Source organism: Rhea americana, unplaced genomic scaffold, assembly GCF_003343005.1.
Source record: "Rhea americana isolate MKP2758 unplaced genomic scaffold, rheAme1 scaffold_0, whole genome shotgun sequence".
NCBI lineage: Eukaryota > Metazoa > Chordata > Aves > Rheiformes > Rheidae > Rhea > Rhea americana.
The window spans coordinates 11,539,007-11,563,291 of record NW_028185037.1 but is presented as its reverse complement, the minus strand read 5'-3'; the positions used below and the strand labels follow the sequence as shown (position 1 = coordinate 11,563,291).

The 24,285-nt window shown below is 39.9% G+C and overlaps 1 protein-coding gene across 1 annotated transcript in view; it reads right to left on the bottom strand.

Annotated features, from left to right (window-relative positions):
- COL14A1 (collagen type XIV alpha 1 chain) overlaps window positions 1-24,285 on the bottom strand; it is a 135,503-nt gene that overhangs the window by 110,314 nt on the left and 904 nt on the right. Inside the window, exons 2-5 of the mRNA XM_085313433.1 lie at window positions 21,084-21,205; window positions 15,256-15,372; window positions 10,004-10,147; window positions 7,670-7,756 (exon numbers count right to left, since the gene is read on the bottom strand). Coding sequence (XP_085169559.1) covers window positions 7,670-7,756; window positions 10,004-10,147; window positions 15,256-15,372; window positions 21,084-21,192 — 457 coding nt within the window. The 5' untranslated portion in view covers window positions 21,193-21,205. The remainder of the gene's footprint in view (window positions 1-7,669; window positions 7,757-10,003; window positions 10,148-15,255; window positions 15,373-21,083; window positions 21,206-24,285) is intronic.

Here is a 24,285-nt window from a genome sequence, read left to right as displayed (position 1 = left end):
CAGCCTGGCCTGGCTGCTCCATGGGCCATCACAGGAGAGCAATCAATGCATGGTCGGGGTGAAACCCATGATGGTCAACCAAAAGGCTCTCTGGAGCACCTTTTGGACTAAGGTGGGTTACTGCCTATGGGGTAACGGGACTTATCATGGGATGCAGGGCAAGAGTTCTGAGGGATTGTACAAGACTTACTATGGGATATTTAGGGGAGTAACCAAAGGCAGGGAAAGCGAGGCATCAGGATGGTTTGGAGAGGAACACACATGGGAAATTAGAAGGATATGGTTACAGAAAGGTTTAAAAAGGGCCAATCACATGTGCATAGGTGGCTAGTTTGACCAGCCAAGCCCTGTGTCTGATCAGCAGTCTGTCCTGTCTTCTCATCAAACTCCACTTCTATTTTCCTAGGTGATAGGATCTCTATTCTATGTGCCTATGTGTGTGTGGAGGTCTACATGCCAACAACTGGAGTAAGTATCACAGGCCACAGGGCCTACACCTCTGTGGTCCCAGCAAATGGAGAGCTGAGTGGAGAGAGACTGGACTGAGTGAGCCCCCAGCAGGGACTGGACCATAGGTAACAAGGACACATATCCTTGCTGCCTGCAACTTGAGCAAGTCAGGATGCGTGTGCCAGTGTGTGATGGCTAACAAATATCAAGTCAGATCAGCTGGTGAATAAACAGGTTGGGAACCAGGTATTGAAGCCACCATAGGTTTGGGCCAGATATGTATGTATCACTGTGAGTGAGACAAGGGCAGRAGATGGCTCCTGGAGGGACCATGAAGTCCAGGACAACTACTCATGAGATCATAAGGTCTAGGAGTCAACTGAGACAGTTGGTCTGTTTGCATGTGTGTGTGTGTGTCTGTGCATGAGGCAACTGGAGACAAGGGGATCCAAGGGGCTGTTACTGGGTAGACAGAACATCTAAGCCCAGTTASTGGAGGGGTCCATATTGTGTGTGTCTGTGCATGTTTTGGTGTGTTTAAATGAGTCTGTGGAATAGGAACTGCAGTGGGGTTGTGGGCTTCAGGGCTCACTTGTCCAGGTGCCAGTAGCTGGGGAGAGTGAGKAGCCAAGACCAGTTAGTGGCAGATCTGCATTGTGTATGTATATGCATATATTTCCAAATAATGGGCTTATATACCGATCAGACAGACAGGGGAACAGGATGAGACCTTCAGTGCTGATGGCATCTACATGAATGCCGAGTGTTTCTGTCTGTAATGATCTCTGTCACCATAATTCTGTTGTATACATGCTTTTGTGTGTGTGCCTATAGGACATGCTCAGCCYTGCTGCTAGCTGGATCTTAGGGCATGGAGCTGCAGCATCCTTCCTTCTCATGGGCTACTGGATTTGGCAATCCCTAACACGATATACAAAAGAAATCACACCAGCAGTGGGAGAGYCAAGTAGTTTTCAATAAACTGATAGGTCTTTCTTTTTAATTTCAGATTGTAGAAATAGGTTAATGTGCAACAATCTGAAAAGGTAAGAACTGTTCAGGAAGAACATAATAGGACTAGGGAAAAATGTCCACACATAAAACAGCTATGATCTCCTTGCTCATAATGTAAGAGCCAAAGAGCCCTCCAGGGAGCTCAGGGAAACATCATTAATAAAGCTAATTACAGGTTGCATAAAGACATAGCTAATGAATTCCATACTCTAAGAGTTGAGTAAGTWATAAAAAAATAGAAGAATGTCATGACCAGAACCAACATCTGCAGTTACATTAGCCAGGATGAAGTAAGCAAAACATAGTGAATACAGCAGAAGTTCAGAAGGTGTTCATTCCTGTGGCTCAGTCAAATACTTCATAGCACTCATTTCACACTGTCTAGTAACACTTACTGAAGCATTTGACATTAACTAAGCAGATGAGCTAATAGATTAGATGATTAGTGACTTCTGTTGAATAGTATCTTAATAAACCACTGTGAGGATTCTTCCTCTAACCTAGTGCCATTCAACAACAACGGAGTAAATGTCAAAGCTTTTTTGTATCAAAGCTGATAGCAGTAGCAGGAAAAGATACACCTCTGACCACAGGACTAAGAAAGTAAATCAGTGTATTTTTCAGGTTTACAGTATCTCTGTTTTTAGCACTATCCAAAATCACCAAAGTGACTCACTGCAAGAGCTATTATAATACAAACTCCGTATTTGTATGTCATGTCATGTTATCCTTCAAAATGACTTTTGTGTTATCCATAGTATGTGTAGCACTAGAAGAAAAAAAGTATTATGAAAGAAAAACATTCAGAGCAATGACAAAACCACACACAGAGAAAAAGACATGATTACTTTTCCTCTAAATGTAATTTTGCTTTTAAGGATTGTAGAAAGCAGGCAAACACCAGTTCGAGGACAAAAAAAATCTAAAGCTATCTCATTGTAAAACAGATGAACTTTGGACATATCTACACAGTTTTTGCAGGCAGCTGAGAACTTCTACACATAGACCATGAAGCTAACAAAGGCTACATGTTATAACAAAGGCTACAAAAGATCAAGCACCAAAGAGGCACTGTTTTTGCACATTTCAGAGCATGGACAGAACATACTCACCTGAAAGAGACTGCAAGCGAACTTACCAGCTAAGTATTAATAGGAGTAAATATCATATAAGACACATTAAGATGCAGAGAGAAAGTCTCTTCCCAAGAGACTTTATGATGCTTTACGAACCCCCAAAGCACTAAGGATTGGAATTCAGAACAATAGAATCAAAATACCTTCTCTGTGAAGGTCTGAGCAGTGAAGACAATAAAGATGAGGGTAGGACCAGCATAGTTCAGAGGGAATGCTCTGAATGGTGAGAAGCCATTCTCCAGTGCATGCGCAAAACCTTGATCTGGATTACTAATAATATTAAATTTTTTAAAAGGAAACATATTTGTTTATCTAGATGGCTTATCCAAGTTGCTTTTATCTCTTCCTCACAAACTTTTATATTTAATGTATAAATTTATGAATATCTATCAAAACACATGATCAACAGATTAACTATAAAACTTTCCCCAACTTCTATCTGCTTGTTAATCTTCCATGATGAAAACTCATATCTAGCTTTTATTCTTAGTTCATTTATCCTAGAGCTTCCCCCCTGTATCCTCTCTGACCAGGGAACTGCGGGGCAATATTCTTTCTCTTAGGAAAMTGGCCCCATTCTCGCCCAGGCAGCTTTGGTGAATTTCAGTTTGGTTTCCAGGACGTGCTAGAGAAGACTCCATCAGCAGGAAGCATCTATGGAATTTTAAATGYCCATGTTTTAGCCATTTTTTACCAAGTGTGGGAGCTGCAGTTTTCCCAGGATTTCTAACTAGGCCACACTTTGGTGGATTTTTACAGGAATCAGTAAAAAATGCACCTGTCCTTAACGGACTGGTGTCAGGGATGAATGACAATTTTTAGATGGTCAAGTCAAACTAACCAGCACATACTGCAACATATRATGAAGACCACTGACCTCACTAACAAGTCATATTTACTGTATGAATATATTATTTGCACTGTATGATGAGAAAGTAACTGTTACATTGCATCATATATAAAGCACTTCAGAGCACTCCACAGGAGCTTATTTCTGTTTTAACAGTCTACAATTTGTAGAAGAAGACTTTCATTGTGTAAAAACTTCATTCTGTAGAGCAATCTGGTCTGTACATGCTCTATGCTATCCTAAGTTATCTGGACTTCAGACATGTGCATAGGAATTTTCTGAAAAGAATAGATTTAAGAACTTGTGTTTTTTTTTTTTTTACTCTGTTAGGACGTTAATAGAATGCCTCTCAACTAAAACCTCCCAAAATAATTTCTGCAAGCAAGAAAATAAAACTGGCTCTCAGTGTTTTGTTTTTTTTTTCACTGAGATGGGTACCTAGAATTATTTAAGACATACACAGAAATACTCTGAAGAGAACTTGCCATGAGATACAGTTAAAATGCTGTGAATTCTCCCCTCTCCAAAGGGATCTGATCAGAGAATCACTTGTASAAGCTCTTTGAAAAGCTGTAAAACATCTGAGAAGGCAGAGAATGTATTAACCCCTTTCACTGTACAGAAAGGAGCTTTGTACATGAGSGAGCTGGAGAAGTGCCAGGGTACAAGTGCCCCAATATCAGAGCGTGCTGAAAGAAGCTGAGTCTGTGAACTTTATCTGAATAGAGAGAAAGAGAAAAGGCTCCTGACATCATTAATATGAATGTGTGACAGTGATAAATCATGAAGCTCAAATCTGACAGGTTCTGAAACATACAGAAAGAAGATTCAAGACTTGAAAGTGCCTGTGCAGAAGAATTAGACAAGGTTTCTAGAAATCAAATATAAAGTGAACATTTGATGGATGAGTGCTAGAACTTTAAAGCTGAATTGATCTGGCACARTATTACTGGATATACACTGGAGGTTTGTTTAGACAGGAGAATAGTATTTGGTGCAGGGTTTTAAAACTACTTGAGTTGGCAGAAATTTTAATTTACATTACTGAAGCTGCTGGAGGATCAGCAAGTCACTCAGAACATTGACAAGTAAATCCAAGTATCAGTAATTTAGAGACAAAATAAAARGGTAGATTTGGGGTCTTAGGAAGAGACGCCTACACCCCCCCCAGCTTCTGGAGCCTCAAATACTCAATAATAAAATAGAGGACAGCACTGCAAAAACAATCCTCCAAAACGTGGAGAAAAAGAAGAGTAAGAAGCTTTGAAACTATCTGGAATCATTAATGTAGGTATCTGTCTTGTACTTCTTACTGAAGAACACAATTTCTGTGAATACAAGGATTATGGTAAAATCTTTGTCCCACTGAAATTGTTGGGTATTTTCCTGTTTTCTATTATGTGATCTTTAAGAAGTGTACTAGCTAAGTATTCACAAATACCAAATTCCAATGATTATACAGCTTTTGTGCCTTTCAGCAACACCAGCAGGATACAGACAGTAGTTAGCATAATGCATGAACAAGATCTTGCAATATTTAGAGTCTAAACCCTTTTTCATACGTTTTGACAAGTGCATTATTGCACTTTAATAGTTTTGTCCCAAATTTGCCCCAAAACACTGAATTGGGATTATCTGGGGTACTAAATGCAAAATCTGCTTTAATATTCACATTGAAGAATTCTGCCAAACAATTCTCCATATAGAGAACGACTAATGACCTCTGCCTGTATAAGGCTTGCAAAGACTCTACAGTGTCTTCTTGTACAAACATCCTTATGTAAGAGCTGRGGCAGATGTCCATAGAAGCCATCTTCTTTCCTCAAAAATTGGCTCCAAAACTTGCAGAAATGGTGAAAAGGGCTTTTGCTATTTTTTCAGTCAAGACCAAAAGCAGAAACCATAACCATTTCCTGGCAATACCAATATGGAAATTGGTTGTATAAATTTGTTTTACATACAAAAATCGCCCTTGTTTTCAAATAGCATATTGTATTACCAAATGCATTCTTTTGTGCTTTTAACTCCTGAAGTCTCATTAACTAGATCAAGGATATAACACAGCCACAGAATATCAGGGCTGCTTTTAAACCCATCAAATTTAGCCAAACGCTAACTTGTTATGAAACCAATTAATTGCTGGCCTGAATTCATTTGATCATACTCAAATCATTTCCTGTCAAACATCTGCAGAGGATCAAGTTATTCTTCGTGGCTTTGTCATAAAATTTTGCTTTTAATTCTTTAATTCATTTCTTTCACAGACTCTTCTTGAATTTCTTTTGATTCAATTTCAGTTTGAGGGGGAAAGTCTTTAGATATTATACTAGAAAAGTTTTGGAACATTTATTTTTTCTGTATCAATTCTTAATTCACTCCTATCCCAGCTATGCATTTTTTGCTGATGCTGTTATTTTTACATTACTTTTGTGCTTGGACTCCCACTCTACTCACAGTGAAGTCATTCAGTTGGAATCTCTATCACTTTCAATAGTCATTATAATGCGCAAAAGGAGAAAGTAAGAAATAGCCAGACAATAGGAAAAAGTTCATTATATTACAATATAACTGGATTGAGATCAGGGATAAACAAAAGCAAGATTTCATAAAAATTAGCAAAGCTTTTTTCCTTTTTGGTCAGTTTTGCTGGTTGAGAAATTTGTAAGTTTTGTCTTTCTTTCAGATGTATACAACATTTTTTTAGTACAAGATGCTATAGAACATGTAAGACAAAATCTTTTCACAAGTATTAGATGAAAATGTACTTTGCTCCAATACATAAGAATTCCAATATCTTTCTACAACCAATGAGGTTCCGACAACTGAAAAGTTGGGGGGGGGTGAGTTTTAGACTTTCCAAGTAAATAAGAATCCTAAAAAGGAAGAGACTGCAGATCCAGTTTTCCCTTGCCARCTACATTTTTGCCCCTACTCAATGGAGAAAACATAAATCCTCTCCCACGGTCTGGCAGACACTTTCCTCTGTCTGCATTTAATCAACATTTTCCTATTACAGGACCCACTTTCCCCTCCCTGAACTTTTATCACTTGTCCCTTTTTAAGAAAAAAATCACATTTTCGTTCTTCAGCTCTCTCGTTTCTTCAGACTTGGWCTTCTTCTAGAAGGAAGATGAAAAAAAGATCACCTATTCATTACACCATCCTATCTTAGCAGATGTAACTTGCTTCTTTAAGTGTAGTACAAAGTACCTAACATTTTCCCTGATGTACACAATGTGAAGAATTAAAGGGTGCTTTGGCTTAAACAATGCTGTATGGAACACACTTGCATATCGTTAATAAATACAACATGACACAAATACTTATGGCACAACAAAAAAGACCCACTGAAGACAGAAACATTTTAATGGGCTTCAAGAAGCTTAGGATGAGGTTTCTGATACTTCTCTGTATTGCATTACTGTGATACAGAGCTAAAAGGCATTGGCGAAATAAGAGACTTGAATTTGTTCAATTTATTTACAGRGAGACTATTTAAGGTCATATCAAGCTATTCCTGTCTCTGTTTGTTCTGTAAATCATAAATAACTACTGAAAGGAATAATTACTGTTAAGGTTACTCCACAAAGGAGATGGTACCTGAATTTTAGAATAACAGGGAACAGTTACATATTAAGTGTAAAATGGATTTTACTCCCTATACTAGATGTGCTTCTCATGACAAGCAATGTGACATCTCACCAGAAGACTCTTTGCAAATGAATAAAATTGACTCCTTTCTTCCCTCCAAATACGTTCAGATGTTTTCATATATATGGCCCACATTAGTACCAAGATATCAAGTTATTATGTGCAGAATTACACAATAATACTAATTTGATTTTAGGTGTCATTTAATACTGGATGTCTGGCTTGCAGTCAATATGATACGACATTATTATTACATATGAATACACTAGATTTTTTCAGTATTCAAAAAGCATCAGGTGGGACTATCCAGGCAAATGATTTTTTATGCAAAGACTGCTTTTATGTTCTCCATTGTGGTATTTAATGCCTACTGTCTAAAGTGAAAAGCAAGACACAGAACTAAAGCAACCCCTCTTTTGCAGCAACTCTCCAATATTCCTGAAAATTTTGATTTGCCTTTGTGTTTAATTGCTCAGAATTATAAYAACCTCGGAACCAGACTTAAAGTACAGATTGAAAGAAAATCTATATAATGGCAAGGTTAAATAAAGAAGCTGATTGATCTGACCTTCTGGGGCTGGTTTACTCGCATTTGTTTTTTCCGGATCCTTCACTTTGGATTTAGTTGTTTCTTTTCTTCTTTCTATATCTTTAACTAGAAAAGTAAGGGGAAAAACATCAATCAAACCAGAAAGAGCAGTCAGATGCATATTATTTTTCTCTTCCAGACAGAGAAGACATTTCATGCAATATCTGGCAATATGTTTAGGTACCAAGTGACTGTTACTCAGCTTTCCCTCCTCCCATTTGGGTTTATTCTTTTTACAAATCTGCCCATAACTTATCATCACTAAAGTTCTCAAAAGTGACTCTCCTCACACAGGAGAGGCCAAATGCAGTGACATCAGTATCTAAGCCCACGCTGACAAGAGCCAGCACTGGAAATACAGCCCAGAAAGTTGGAAAAGCTATCTGGGGAAAGTCAGGCATTCCAGGGTTCCACTCCAAGTCATCCAACACAAAAGCACATAAGCCAGCTGTTATATTATGCTCCTTAAAGATTCAGCTTAGATCCCATGCCCAAATCTGTGTTCAGGGCACCACACACTTCAGTGAGAACAAAGCTGCTCCCGAGCTCAGAATTCAACAGTTTCCTGTCCCACTAGTGGGTGGGATAGCTCCCTTATTTTGATCCAGAGCTGATGTAACAGCTAAGCAGAACTCAGCCTGATTAGCAATTCCTTATATTACATTTGTAGCCAAATCACATCATAATCTGAAAGATTCTGGCAAAATCATTGCTGAAGTCATATATTTTTCTAAAAAAATCTTCCAGAGTTTCATTAGAAAGTTAATTGATGTCAACACCTCAGCTGTCTACAATGGCCAGGAACAGCTTAAAAACTAAACAGAGGAGATCTCTCACAAAAAATAAAATTCTACTCTAGCTAAGATCAGTCTGAAAATGCTCATAGGAGACAGGTTGCTCACATCCCTATGGAGATATTTTGGATTTGGGAAAGCTATTTCTAACTGTCAAAATTTGAAGAACAGATAATAACAACAGGTTTATTCACCTATTTGCACAGATGATTAACTTATCGACTGTATTTTTTATGGCTGCATTTTAAAACGACAAAATTCTCTAGTGATCTTTGCTAATTGCATAAGTGTTATCATGTAAAACAGCTTACAAGCAGTACTAGAATAAGAATGTGTATCTGAGCAATATATAAGAGCAATAGTCTCTTAACAATAAAATTTTATTGTAGGTTTGAGAAGTTCCTTTGTACATCAATTACAATTCAGCAGCATTAAAAACACACTTTCAAAGCACTAGAACCCAGGATATTATCAAAGCTTTGGTTTGTTTGACCTTTTAACAACTTAAAAATTAGTGACTAGTTTGTCAGAAGAGGGAGAAAAGAATTATAAAAATACAGGATAAGAAAAAGAAATCTTTGCATACATGCTGTATCTAATTTTACTCACACAGGTTATTATATGGTCAAATGGAACTCCAGTCTCATTAAGTGTTACATGTTTTCATTGGCAGCAAAAAAGAACGTAATTAAACAACACATAACCTCTGCATTCTTAAATCAAGCTGCCAACTCTGCTTTTCTTAAGGAACAGAACTAGTTTAAAAAAATATACATCTAATATTACAGAATTTGGTGCAGTTGTTCTGTAGGCTGCTCTTAAAGCTAAAGTAATCTGTGGTTTTGTGGTTTCCTATGCAGAGTGGTACTTAAAGTAGTAAACACACAGTTGCAGTGGTRAAAACCTAGAAGGACTTTGACACATACCATATCAGAGAGTAGCATCCTTCATAAATAGTTATTAAAATGTTCAGTGTTGAAGGAATTCAGAATGTTTTCAACTGTACTCCCAGACTGTTACAATTACGTCTTCATTGATCAAATCTGTACTGATCTATTTAATTGATCTGAGCTGTTTAAGATGTGAACTAAGGCAAATCAGTGTTCTGCCGGTGAAATTGTTTTAAGTACGCTGTGTTTTTGCTACACATAGACATTAATACAGACATATGCAGGTTAGATAAAAGTGTCTTGAATATAATTTGCAAATATATTTGGTAGCTGAAGACCAGTAAGAACTTAGCCTTTGGTAGAATTATTGAACTAGAAACTAGTTGACAGTTGGTACAGCTCTAAGAACCTTTTATTAAAAAAGAGTTCAACATTTTAATAAGAAGAGTTGGAAAAATATCATAATATAGCTCTTCCCTTCTTGTTTCTGCTTCCTGAAGATTCTCTTCCACAAGACACTGGCTTATTTCATAAAGGAATGGGGAAGACAGGGATTCTGAAACAATGGGAATGGCAATAGTCCAAAGCACCTRAGGATAAAAGATACGTCAGATATAAATGATACATACTTCTGAACTGGCCTTGGGCTGGCTTGCTCTCCTTGTCTTCACTGAATGCAATGATCTGAAGAGCATAATTTTGATCTGGAATAAGTCCTTGAATAATTGCTTTGGTTGCAGTATTTTGAAGAATTAACTGATTGGTTTTTCCACCTGTAATGGAAAGGCAAAAAAAAAAAAAAAAGAAAAGAAAAAGAAAAAACATAACTTGATGTTTGCTTTCCTTACAATAAGGTAAATCTAATGACTTAAAGCTACCTCAAGCTCTACAATGAACCTAGTGCAGCTGATAACCCACTTTCAGAATCATCTAGAGAGCCAGGCCAGWGTCCCAGAGTCCAAGCATCCCAGAAAGGCATGAAGTCAGGCAGCCTGATCAAAGACTTTACTACGCTAGTTTTCTTGTACAAAAATATTGCCTTGGAATAGGCAAGGTGTCTAACATAACTATTTTTTAAGGAAGAAAGAAACATTTGGCAATAACAGGAAGCAGCTTAAGAAAAGGTCAAAATAAACCAATCAGCCAACCCACAAAGCATGGAATGGCTGCTTAAAATAGAAAGAATCACAGACTAAAGAATAATCATAAAATCACAGAACCATGTAGGTTGGAAGGAACCTCTGGAGGTCTCCAATCTACCCTCCTGCTCAAAGCAGATTCAGTTAGACCAGATGGCTAAATCACAGAACCACACACAGAATCACAGAACAGTTGAGGTTGGAAAGGACCTCTGGAGATCACCTAGTCCAAATCCCACCCCTGCTCAAACAGGGTCACCTAGAACACATTGCCCAGGACCCTATCCAGATGGCTTTTGAAATTTTCCAAAGAAGGAGACTCCACTGTKCAACTTGTTCCTGTTATGTCACCCTTCCTTATGTTGAGACAGAACTGCCTGTGTTTCAGTTTGTGCTTGTTGCCTCTCTTCCTGTCAGTAAGCATCACTGAAAAGAGCCTGGCCCCATCCTCTTTACACCCCCCCCCCTTCAAATGCTTATATATATTGGTAAGATTCCTCCTCAGCCTTCTCTTCTCCAGGATGAACAGGCTCAGCTCTCTCAGCCTCCTCTCACATGAAGGATACTCCAGTCTCTTAATCATCTTATTAGCCCTCCACTAGACTCACTGCAGTAGCTCCATGCATTCCTTGTATTGATGAGCCTAGCACTTCAGGTGTGGCCTCACAAGGGCAGAGCAGAAGGGGAGGATCACCTAGAGCGTGTCAGACAAGGTTGCATCCAGGYGGCTTTGAATATCTCCAGAGAAGACGACTCCACAACCTCTCTGTGCAATCCGTTCCAGTGCTCTGTCACTCCCACAGTGAAGAAATTCCTCCTCATATTCAGGTGGAACTTCCTGTGGTTCAGTTTTTGTCCATTGCCTCATCCTTTCGCATGAGACAACTGAAAAGAGTTTAGCCCCATCCCCTTGACACCCTCCCTCCAGGTGCTTATAGACATTGATAAGATCCCCCCTCAGTCTTTACTGAACTTCCCTTTACCGAACTTCATGAAGTTCCCCTCTGCCTATCTCTCCAGCCTGTAAAGGTTTCTTTGAGTGGAAGCACAGCCCTACGGCATATCAGCCACTCCTCACAGTTTTGTATCATCAGCAGACTCGCTCCAAGTGCACTCTGTTCCATCATCTAAGTCACTGATGAGTAAGTTGAACTGGAAGCCTTGCCCAGAAGGGTTTTGAGTATCTCCGAGGACAGAGATTCCACAGCCTCTCTGGGTAGCCTGTTCTAATACTTTACCACCCTCATGGCAAAAAAAAAAAAAAAAAAAGAAAAAGAAAAGAAATCTGGAATTTCCCATTTTCCAACTTGAGTCCATTGTCTGTCGCACTGTCCCTGTGCACTTCTAAGAACAGTCTGCCTCCATCTTCTCTACATCATCCCATTAGATAGCTGTAGACAGCAGATAGAGCTCCCCTGAGCCTTCTCTTCTTAAAACTGAACAGCTTCAGCTCTCTTCATAAGCCATGTGTTCCAACCCTCTATTTTGGGTGCCCTCCATAGGATTACCCTCATATGTCAATTTCTTTAAGTGCAGAACCCAGACTAGGACACTGCTTCAAGGACTTGCATTCTCACACCTGCCAAACACAGCAGAAGAATCACCCTCAATCAGCTGGCTACATTTTTGCTCACACAACCTGATGTTATCATTGTCTTTCTTTGCTGCAAAGGCACACTGGTCAATTAGCCTACCAGGACCTCCACATCCTTTTCTGCAAACCTTCTCCAGCCAGCACTGGGGTAGGGTGTTATTTTGGTCCATCTGCAAGAATTTACATTAGTATTTGTTGAACTCTACCATGCTCTTGTCAGCCCACTTCCACAGCCTGTCCAGGAGAAGTGTGATTCAGATTCCTCAGAACATTGACCCTGCCTTTTAGCATATCAACTGCTCCTCCCAATTCGGTATCAAACTTGTTGAGCGTGCACATTGTGCCATCATCCACGGGAACTGTTATGAGGTGCCATTAGAGAACACACAGTCTGAACAGAAGAGGCTTACTAAAAAATAAATAAAGTACACGTAAAGTAGACATAAGCTCAGGGGGTTCACTGCCTTCTGTTTTGCACATTTCTAAGGAGACAAAATTGAGGGAAACAGGAGAAAAACACTGGAGAAGTCCTCCGGTGATCTAAGGGAATTTCCGAGGTATCCTGAAGAGAAGAGGGCTTAACATCTGAACATGGTTATGCTTACTCTGTTCTCCAGCCCACATTCCGCATTTCTTGCTGTGAAAGCAGGTCTTCGTAACCATTTTAGTTTAAAGGAGGTTCTGATAKCGTTGACAGCTCCTCCTCCTAGCTTGAGCAAATCGCAGTATCAAGCAGTAATCAGGGAAAGACAGAACACAGGAACTGCACTGACAGAGCAGGTTAAGAAGMAGCAGCAACATAAAGTGTTGTTTAAACAAGAAAGTCAGGAGTCAGAGAACTCCTAAATGATGGAATTACATGCTTTTTAATGTTTTATGTTTCAAGAAAAAGGTGATCAGTCCTTTAAATGAAAGACAATTAATTCAATAGGTAAAGGGATCGTAACACAAAAAACTCCAAACGTCAGAGCTCTCGCTCTATCATCTGAAACACTAAAAATGAACGGAAAGTGATAAAACATGGAGGTTATGTGCTTTGTAACAGTGCAATTGGAAACAGGAATTGCAACAGGAGTGCAACTGGAAAAAAATATATCTTTTGACATCAAAACCAAAAGAAAAAAAATCCAGTTTTCASGATGAGCAAACTAGTTGTTGTCAATTAGCTTTATAGTATCTGCTACCTCTCTTAGCACAACAAAGTCCTAGGTTAGTCTGAAGAACTTTTGGAAGACAATAAAAATGAATTTGCTTTCACTGGTAACATTAGATCTACCAAGTAATGCCAGTGACAGATCTCCTAACCAGGGTGAAGTACTACCATATGAAAAGTTTCATCAGGATAATCACTATAATCTCTWAAGAGACATCCCTGAGATGCTTATGCCCATTTCACATACATAGCACAATGGGTATCTCTCAGAAAGATTACCAAGAAATGCAAAATGCCTAATAAGACAATACATGGAAGATATATAGAAATTAAGTCAGTGCCATATTTGTAACAGCTCATGCATTTTATTATCCAAATGCAATAAAACATCATCCATTACATGTTTTCTGATGGCCCTGTAACTGGCTGGCAAGGAAAGCCTCCGCACCTTCTGSTGTACTAGGAAGTGTATCAAAACAAGAAGTCACTTCCCACTAAATACACAAGGGCTACCTCTTTCATTTGACTGCCATGTTTGCTAACGTCACGACTATATGTTTTCATACAGCTTTTGACTCTGCATGTTTCATGAACTGTTTAAATTGTTCACCCACGAAACTAAGCAGCCTTACCCAAGCACTGGGATTCAAGGGCTGCAAAGCTTACTTCCCACATTTTTTCAGCACGGCTGAAAATGAAAATTATATAGGCTGTCTTCCACAACCTGAATATAATGGAGTGGACAGTGTGATGCTTGTGRAGAAAAAGCAATCTGTTGCATGGTACACAGCTAATCAGGAAAACACTTTGACCTGCAAAAAGAACTGAGTTCTTACTGCCAACAAGACGTAAAAATTTTGAAGGAGGCCTACAGATGACACAGGAATGAGATTATGGTGATGAACCAACACACATTCTGTGGGAAGCAAGATGATGAAAAGGTGAAGGTTTATCACTGCATAGATCCATTTCAGTATACTACTATGGCTTCTTCTTGCATGTCCATGCCCTGCTTTGTGTTCCTTAAACCTAAAATAGTAGAATTCCTCTCTCTAGATAGCTATCATCAGAAGAAACGAGATTTTTGACCCCTTCTATTCAACAGCGCATGTGCACAGCCAAAAATGAAAAAAATCAACTCCATCACACATTACAAAGTGGTGAGTATCAAGTGAGTGCCTACTTTTGGATGGTTACATAGCCACTGATAGGATGCTAACGCTTTCGATTTTAATGGTTGCTTTTAACACAACTGTATCAAATGCTATTGCGAGTAGGACAAAGACAGCCAGGCTTCAGCGGTGACAGAAAGAATTTCGTAGAAACCAGCAGGAAATTGGACTTAGTTACCATCTAAAGTAACCAAGTTAACTGGATCAAAGTATGGAAGCGATGGCCTGTCTTGGAGGACACAGCAGGCAGGCAGAAGCTGTGTATAACCCTCATTACCTCTAATTGCCCAATATAACCACTTTGTTTTCCATTCTAAAGTTCAAGGTTTTGTTCAATTTTTTTAAGTCCTTTTTTTTTTTTAAAGTTTGTTCTAAAAGCTTTCTGGTCTTTTGTGGGGAGCTCACTATAGAAGAATGCCCAAGGAGATACACCTCAAAGCTTTGACTGAAACAAGGTGCTATGAATTACATAACTGTAATTCAATTCCTATGTTCTCCTTTGAATACTTCCTAGACCTTGCTGGAGAAAGGTAAAGATCAGCAACAATTCCCAAGGACTATAGAAGAAGCATAACTAGCATCCAGCCTCTTCTGCCTTAAGCATTYAATTCCTATATTCTATGCCTCTAGCCACTCTGCGGTGAGAATGATTTCTCTTTCCTGTTGATCAGTCAATACTATGCTATCCACAGCTTGCTTACAATTCTGTAGTCCTGAAGAATGAGATTAGCCTCAGAAAAAGCTGTTTGGCCTTAGGTCTAGGTCATGATGGTCATTTTGTCTTACAAGAGTACATACAGACAGTTTTTTTTTTTTTTTTTACCTGAACTTGGAGTGACAAGAAGTTTATATCCAGCAAATTGCCCTTTTGGGGCTTTCCATGAGATCTGTACACTGTCAGGAGCGACTACATTATATCTTAGTCTTGTTGGTGGGGACACTGGAAGTGGGGAAAGAAAACAACATTTTAAATTCCAATAAAAAGCAATCATTACTTTTAAATAAACATTAGAATAAACACATATAGGAAGACAACACAAAATTTTAATGACAAAGGATGCAAGTTATTCAAAATGTCACATACATCAGTTTATTAGTTTGTAAAAATTACATTATCCCCAGGTGCACTACTTCCCTCAGACATACCTTTTATATATCTCTTAATAAAAACAAACTAACAACCTAATGGCAGAGGAGAGAAAGACAAACAGTGTTAGATGTTAAGACACTAGTGTAGCAGGCAAAGCTGGTAATAAAAATGCTCTTTGTTAATATGAGAATTAAAATTGTTCTCCTTGCTTAAACTGATGATATGCATCACCTAACCTCCTTTACCTTACATTACCAGAGAGTTTTTCCACACATTCAAAGTTGCTCAGGGCCAAATTTTCAAAGCCTTGTGAAAACACAGTTTTCAAGAGGAGAGATAGGCATGCACAAAGCAGGAGGAACACCGGCTGCCCAACTTGCAAAGCTTGTCTCAGGGGCACACRCAGTTCTCTGGATGCAAGCACTGCCTTGGTCTCATCAAAGCTTGCAGACATGCACAGGCTAGTCAAGACTTAGGCAGGGGAACTCTGAGAATGGAAAGCAAATCTGGCCTGTACTTATCTCGTGCCATCATCTGGGAATCAAACAGGAACAGCAGATGAAATGAGTAAAAGCATGAAACGATTGAGAAAGACATGACATTTCAGTGAAGTAATGCTCAGAGGAAGAAGTGGGAAGTAACTGTTCTTCTACAGCTTTGCGTCTCTCTGCTGAGGCAAGCCCCACTGAGGCTGGACAATACTCTGCACAGCACTTCTGATCTGCTCCATGGAGCAACAACCCTCCTTCTTCACAGCAAACAACTGAAGCAGAGCTGCTGGTCGTGCAGTCTATGGCATCCAAGGCTGTCAAGAGGCAGGTGATCTCTTTACATTTTAGTGGGTTTTGGCCTACACAGAACTAACTGGTCTAGAGGAAAAGGCAGCAAGGGAAGGTGTCTAGAGGCCAAGAAATAGAAAGGGACAGAAACCTAGCAAACTCATCTCTCATCTTTACCCCTCCTCTTCGCACTACCTCCACAGTTCCCTAGAGTTTTTCCTCCACTTTCTAATACWTTCTACCTGTAAGGTTTCTATAGGTAAATCTAAAAAATAAGGAAAATTATCCAGAGGGAGGAGTGGCAAATTGTTTACCCCAGGGCCAAATACAGATTTTTAATGGCCTAGGCTCATGCCCATGGTCTCTTGGCCCACTAGGTATGATAAACCGATAGTTCTCATGGTATTTCTGAGATTTAATGATTACAGCACACTGAGCATTTCAGTCTACAGGTAGAATGCACTATCCAACACCCTCTGGCTTCTCTATTTGACCTGCTGTAGTCAAGGCAGCTCTGGCAATTGCAGCAGCCAAGGATCTGTCCTCAGCTGATTGCTTTTCCCTATTTGCTTCTTTTTCCAACAGGTTGAGGGATGAGAAAATGAGAAAGAAAGAGGCAGTCCATTCTTTTTTGTGAAATTTTAGGCGGATTTTTTAATGCCATCTAACATTAAAAACATTTTGGGTGTTAGAAGTAAAAGCCTGGAGGTTTAATGCAGAAATCTTATTCCCTTGTATTCATCCTGTCAATCCATAAAGGACAGTTTGAGCACAGCAAAAGGCAGCTTCTGCTGTTCTCTACCTTGAGGGATTAGCACCAGACAAAAGAAAAGAGATTTTGTAAGCACCAAGAACAGTCTACTAACACCTCAGCACTCTGAAGGACTTCAAAGAACAAGCTCATGAAGAGAGGGGAGGGCACAGACAGAGCAAAGAGCAAACTGATTCCTCATACTGAAAACTGTTCTTGAATTTGCAGCACTGAGCTTATATTCACTCAGTGCATTCCCTCACATGCTGGCCACAATCTTGTCAGACCCAATCTTCAAATTGCCTATCACTTCTCTGAAGTTTAGAAAAAGAGAGGCTGTAAATAAGAGTATATGCAGGTACCCCTGCACATCAAAATTAGTTCTTTGAAAATTTGGCCCTCATAGTGAAAACCGTTTTGCTGAGTAGGTTTCTGCAAGAACATTCAGCATGCTGTAATTGGAATAAAATGACAGAGACTATGGCAAGAAGTTTGGAAAGCCAAGCAGACTGTAGTTATGGATTAAAGCCTTTAATTYATTCTCAAGATTCATTCTGTCCTTGAGCTATACATAAATCATAATAAATTGGACCAATTGTGCTGAATGAACCAAAAGTGACAAGTTATACCTTGGAGTTAGCAAAATATGCAATTCCTTTTATTATTTATTTTGTCTAAGAAACAGTAAATAAACTTTTGGACAATGGCAATAGGTAAGTGTAAAAAGGCTGCACACTTTATCGGAATTAAATGGTAAATTTGTATGGGGATTAAGAGGCAGAGCATAGACCTATCATAATCAAAAAAAAGGACTGACAAAATACACCTTAAAATTTCAAAGCTTGTTTTCTCTGCCATCTTTCATCCCCTGTCATTCTGTCCCACTCTTAATTTAATAATTTATAAAAGCATTTTCTAACAAAGAAGCATAGTTCTGGCCTAATTGCAATTAGCCATCACCAAACCAGGTAAACTTGGAGCCCTTAAAAAAACAGTCACAGATCTAACAAGCAAAGAAGGACACAACCACCAAAAGTTTTTCTGTTTACAGAGTTACAATATGAAAGACTAGAAAAGTTGTGCCAGAATAGTCTTTACATAACTAGTCAATTTTCTCTGGGTACTTTTTGTATCTAAAGGTGATAGTGCAGGGGAGCAGACATTCCCACACAGCAACTAACCRTGAGGAAGAAAAGACTTATTCACCAGACAGATACTCAACTGTGTCTTAGTTGTGCAAAGACTAATGTTCTGGCATAGAGAAGTACATATAACTAAGAAAGTTAAAATCTAACACTTGGACAGACAACAAAATATTGATGGGAATTACTACACAGTCACCAACCTGAGGAGGATATCTTTATTTCTTTGGACCTTTATTGTCTGTGGAACAAAATCTCACTTCTTGCAGAAAGGGAAAAAAATTAATCCAAGCTGAGTCAGTTAACTGATAAAAATCAGTAGCTAGAGCTTGTTAAGTGGTTTTACAGGAATGCAAAAGTGAATGGCCGTCAGCAACATCAGAGCAGTCACCCAAAAGAAAACTAAAGACAAGTTCAAGACTTTGGTTTATGCAACTAGATAGAATAGTGCTCCAAATACATTATTCTTGTGGACAAGTGTGGAAAGAGTGTTTTGAACTATTCAGTGTCTTAATAGAAAAGAAAAATACCATAAATTTTGTATGTGCAGCACTCTCGAAGACATCCAATACTCTCAAGATTGGGAACATTAAACCTTGTGGCATCCAATTTACTTTTGTTGTCATAAAAACGGAATTGAACAAGTTAATATGCAATTACTTAGCAGTTACATGAGTAACATAAGGAAATTATTGCTATACAAAGAAAAGTTTCCATCTTTAAATGTAGAAGGAAAATTCTTACAGTACACTAAGTTACTTTATGAATAAATGGAAAAATAACTAAAGTAAGTATTTTTCTTGCCCAGTGCTACTTTTGTATGCTATGTAAGAACATGAATAGTTGAAAGTGGGAGGTTGTTGCTGTTGTTAAAGTGGCATTATGTTGAATGAGGAAGAAATACCTTTTCAACTTAAAGCAGTGGTGACAGAATAATTAGACGTTGGCTAAATTGAATGGCACTATGTGGTTTAGAAGGCACACAGTCAATGCACAAGATAAAATCATGGAGCTCAACGTAGACAACTCTTCAGCTGAACGAGTAAGTTGTAGCTGCAAGCCTGTTGGCTTTACTTTCCCAAACAACTCCTTTCCCAGAAGTCACTTTATATACCTTTGAGCACCTTTGCCAAGGAAAGGAACTACAAGCTGGAACTAATACTTGCTCTTTCTACACCTTGATGGAGTGTGCAATTTCTTAAAACAAACATATTGTTAGTGCTGTATTAAACTGTAAATAGTTAGCCAGCTGCATAAAGAGTTTATTTATTGCAAGAGGTGGCAACCTTAAGAAAGGATTTGAGAAACATCCTATTACTTTAAGTGTAGCATGAGATTTTTTTATTCTACAAATATGGAATAGAGACTTCTTATCACCTCATTCAATAACATAATAGTCATATCAGGCCAAGGCAGAAGTCTGYTTAGACTAGTATCTCACTGCTGATGGCATTCAGCAGCTAATGCTTGCTTAAAAAGTATAAGGACAAGGGGAATATCATTCTTTATTCACCAAGTACACCAACTCCAGCTTCTGCTCGTGTGATCATTGTGGAAAAAGCTCTTTCTCTGACCTTCATTTCACTGTATTAATTGTCTCTAAGTTATTCACTTTATATATAACTGCTTAAATCAAAGCTTAAAAAGAGTAAGTGTAAGTATGGTTTTCAAAACACAAAGAATTTTACCTATCTTTCTGGAGATGGATCTGAATCCCCAATTCGGCTTTGCAAATCCCAACCATGTGTGCTAGGTCTGAAATATACAAAGCACTAACCATATGCTTTGCTTTATACTGACTCATCAAGTCACAAACATGCAGGGCCTCATTTCTGACCAGAATTGATATGTTGAATATTGGATTGAACTTGGATTTCTTCATTCACCTCACATAGCCCGCATCAAATATTACAACTAACATGTGTCCCTAAAAAGCTTGTAAAGCACTCACAGATGCCCAAACATCCAAGATGGTAAGATTCCTCATGGCTTCAGTGTCACGCAGATTGGACAGTGCTGTTACTTCCATTTACCTCTTTTCAGAGTTAACCCCACTGACCACTCCAAAAGCCATTTCTGCCTGCTTCCAATTTCTGGAGGCAGAATGCTTCAGGTTTCCACTAGTCTCYGAATATGCTCATGAATAACACATTATACAGAATTTCTTTCAACAGAAGAGTCCCAGGACCAAATTCTGCTCCCAGTTATGTCTGTACAGCTTCATAGCAAAAGGATTATAAAGATATAACCTTGAGAGAACTGTCTTTCTTTAGAAATCACAAAAACTTGTTGGCGTTTTTCTTCGCTCCTTCCCCAAGAAATAGGACAGATTTGCTCTAGAATTCAAACCACTGTCAATCTGATCCAACAAGCATATAAGCCTAACAATCTCAGCAGTATTTTTTAATATCCTCAAATGAGTTTTTTAGAAAAAGCAGTACTAGTAGTTTGTGACATTCAACAGTCCTGTGCAATACTGTATGATGTAAGTGTTACAATAGCTACTGTTCCAACAAAGAAAAAAAATGCATATCCCATACAAGCTGAGTATCATAGCTGGTGTTTTAACTTAGTTGATTGCATAGAGGGTAATCACAGCAATATCTGATCAGTGCTTTCATAGAAGCAAAAGTGTTCTATATAACTCATTTTGAGACATCTAAACTTGCAAAAAGAAGCTTTATGTTATTTGAGATACTAGATTCAGTGAGCATGTGCGAATGAGTAATTCTATTCCCCTGAGATCAACAGCAAAACTACTTCATTTCAGCAATATTGGATTAGCACACTAGTGAAAGGGAAGTAACACTTGAATTTGGAATAAGGAAGCCAATTTCTGCACATCAGAGCGAGCTACTGAAAAGTTCCATCTTGTTATTTATCACTTACCTTGGCCTTGGGCATGACTGACGGAGTAAGATGTGACAGCTAAAAAAGCCAAGAGGAAACAGCTCTGTACCTCGTACYGACAAAGTATCTTTTTCCCCTCGATACCCATGGTATCAGTAGGTCTGAAAATACACAGAGCAGAAGTATTTATTAAACTTTCAATCTAAGTCAGTCACTTTAAAGAAAAGTGTGGGCAACATCCTGATTCCATTAAAAAATAATTAAGAGTTTGACACGGGCATCAGTGGAGTCAGGATTTCATCCTGAAAGCAACTTCATAATCAAAGCATATTTTACTTCAAAAGGACRAACTTTCAGGCATCAAACAGTTGTGAATATTAGGCCTGTGTAAACAGCAAGCTTGTATTWTCTGCAAAGCCTACAAGACTACTGGAAATGGAGTTTGCATTGTGCAACACGACAAAATGGAGATCTCTATACATTCAGTGTTCTAGGGGAATTTCTGAAGCTCTAGATAACAAAGTAGGATGAAAACTGTTAATCTACTTTATATCTAGAAAGTGCTACCCAACAAAGTAACAATAATTTGAGGGAAGCTTAAATTATATATTTCAGGTTCTGTAATTAAAACAAAACAAAACAAAAACAGGTAAGCCTACCCTAAAACATCAGCTATGTGTGACTAATGACCCTAGTGATACAATCACTGGTCAGTTCAACTGAGCAATCCTGCACATCAACAAAAAAGGCAGAACTTTGCCTCCTGAGGAAGTCCAAGTCCCCTTCTCACTGTCCTCTAGAGCCTACTCTACTTTTCCTATTCCTATCTTATTCAGTTTATTCTCTGTTCTCTGTTGTACTATCTGGCACTTGCAGTGACTAAAACCAAACAAATACTAATTCTATTTGAAGGTGATGCCATGTCCAAAAATATTCTAAAATAATCCAGTAGTAACAGCTACTCTTCAGAGTGCAGCACTATATGAATACTGAAGTGAACTAGTTGAATTACAGGCAAGAATCCCAGTGCCAAAGAATGAATTCCAGATGGAGCACTAGATCTGTCCAAGAAGCCAGGTTAAAAACAACATAAATTTCATTATCCAAACTTGGTCTTAACACTTTCTACTACAATTATTTAACATATATAGAAGCATCTCTCAAGATATATCAGTATGTTCAAACAACATGACGTTGAAAAAGTTTAAATTGTTATCTATTATCCAACTTTATTGCACTATCTTTGGTCGATTTTCTAGGCTAAGAAKAATAATTTTTGCTGCCCTCTCCTGTTGGTATTTTTTACTGGCAAATTAAATTATCCAATATCCCTAAGATATCAGGATTGAACTGACCTTCCCTGGTTTTCTTGTCTTCTGAGGAAGGCATAGAGCAAATGGTCTAACCACTATCTAAGAACATAAAACATGGATTTAAGTATATCAACCATCTCCACATAAGAGGATGAGACCAACACCTTCTCTGTCCAAGCATTTTCTTGGTTTACTGTTGCAAATCCCAGTCATCAATACCTAATGTGCCACTTAGAAAAATACACGGTGCATAGTCATTTTGAATTCAGCTCACACAGGAGCTTAAGTAACATTTAGACAATGTATCACCAAGTTTCACAGTACCTAAATATATYTTTGGATCCATTTCTTACAGCATAAATCTCTTAAAACAGAGGCAAAGAGCTAAATGTAAAACAGAAACAGAAACACCTCAAGCTTAGGTATTGCTCTGCCCAGTTCTTAGGGACATGCCCTCCAGATGGGATTCAGAAAACCAGGCTTCCTAATACATCAGACACAGAGTCAGGCATCCAAGGACTTCATCCAAACTAGTCAGCACAGTCAAGATTAAGTTGCCTAGTGACAGGCAATAAGAAAAATAGAGACATAAATCTTAAATAGCACCCCTTGTATATCTTACACTGGGGATAGAGGATTCTTCCATTGCTTAGGAACACAACCTGGAGCGGGCAAATGTCGAGCCTTCAAAGATCAACATGCAGCTCATTGCAGCCACCACTGAAGATGTGTGGATTTCTTTCCATGTAACAGTCTAGACATTGAAATACTCACTCACAGTGGTGGCTCAGTTCCCCATCTGCTAGAGCAGATGTAAACTCTCCTTCCAAAAATATGCTATAAACACTGCCTGACCGGCAATCTTGGGTAAAGCCACACTCTACTTCTCCTCTTGCAGAAGATCCACTGTGTGGAGAAGGTGAGATTTATCGACACACATATAACTGGCATTAGATAAAAACAATGTGCASGCAGCTGCGCTTCAAGGCTCACTTAAGAGGGACCTCACCAGGAAATGGGAAGAAACACTCTATTCCTGCTCCTTTATATATCACTTTTTAAAACTATTTTACGAAATAGTTATCCGACAAAATAGCCCGGGCGGCAGAGCCCGCTCCCCAGCCGGCCCTCYARGCCAGGCGCCCACCGTGCCCGAGCGGCCTGGCTCCCCCACCGGACACCCTGTCCACCCACCSCGCCGTGCCCGAGCGGCCTGGCTCCCCCACCGGACACCCTGTCCACCCACCSCGCCGTGCCCGAGCGGCCTGGCTCCCCCACCGGACACCCTGTCCACCCACCSCGCCGTGCCCGAGCGGCCTGGCTCCCCCACCGGACACCCTGTCCACCCACCCCGCCGTGCCCGAGCGGCCTGGCTCCCCCACCGGACACCCTGTCCACCCACCCGGTCCCCCTCTCCGGTGGGAGGAGCGTGGCGCCGAGGACCCCCAGCCGCCGCGGAAGCTCCCCACGCCCTCCCCGCCGCCGGTGAGCCCYGCCGGGGCAGGAAACCACGCGGCTCAGCCCCGAGGAAACGCGGGGCACGTCCTACACCCGCGGCTTTTCCACGCGTGGGGCAGTCTGTCGGAGACCGGCTGCCGTGTTTAGCGATTTCGCTGCGGCCAGGGCAGGGCCAGGAGCGTCTCCACGGGGGCAATCGCGGAGGTAGCTATAGGCAGGGCCCGCGCAGGCCCGCGGCGGGGCCGGTCACGCTCCGCCGGTGCCCCGCGGCGGCCCGGGCGGGAAGCCGGGCTTCGCCAGCACGGCGGCCTCGGCCCCGCGCCGCGCTCCCGAATGAAAACACGCGGGTTATTTCTCTCATCTCTGCCGTTTATTATGGAACAACGCGACCCAGCGCCGAGCCGCAGCCTGGGAACGGGCACGGGCTGCCGGGGCCGAGGGAAGAGCGCGCTCTGCCCCGTCCCGTCCCG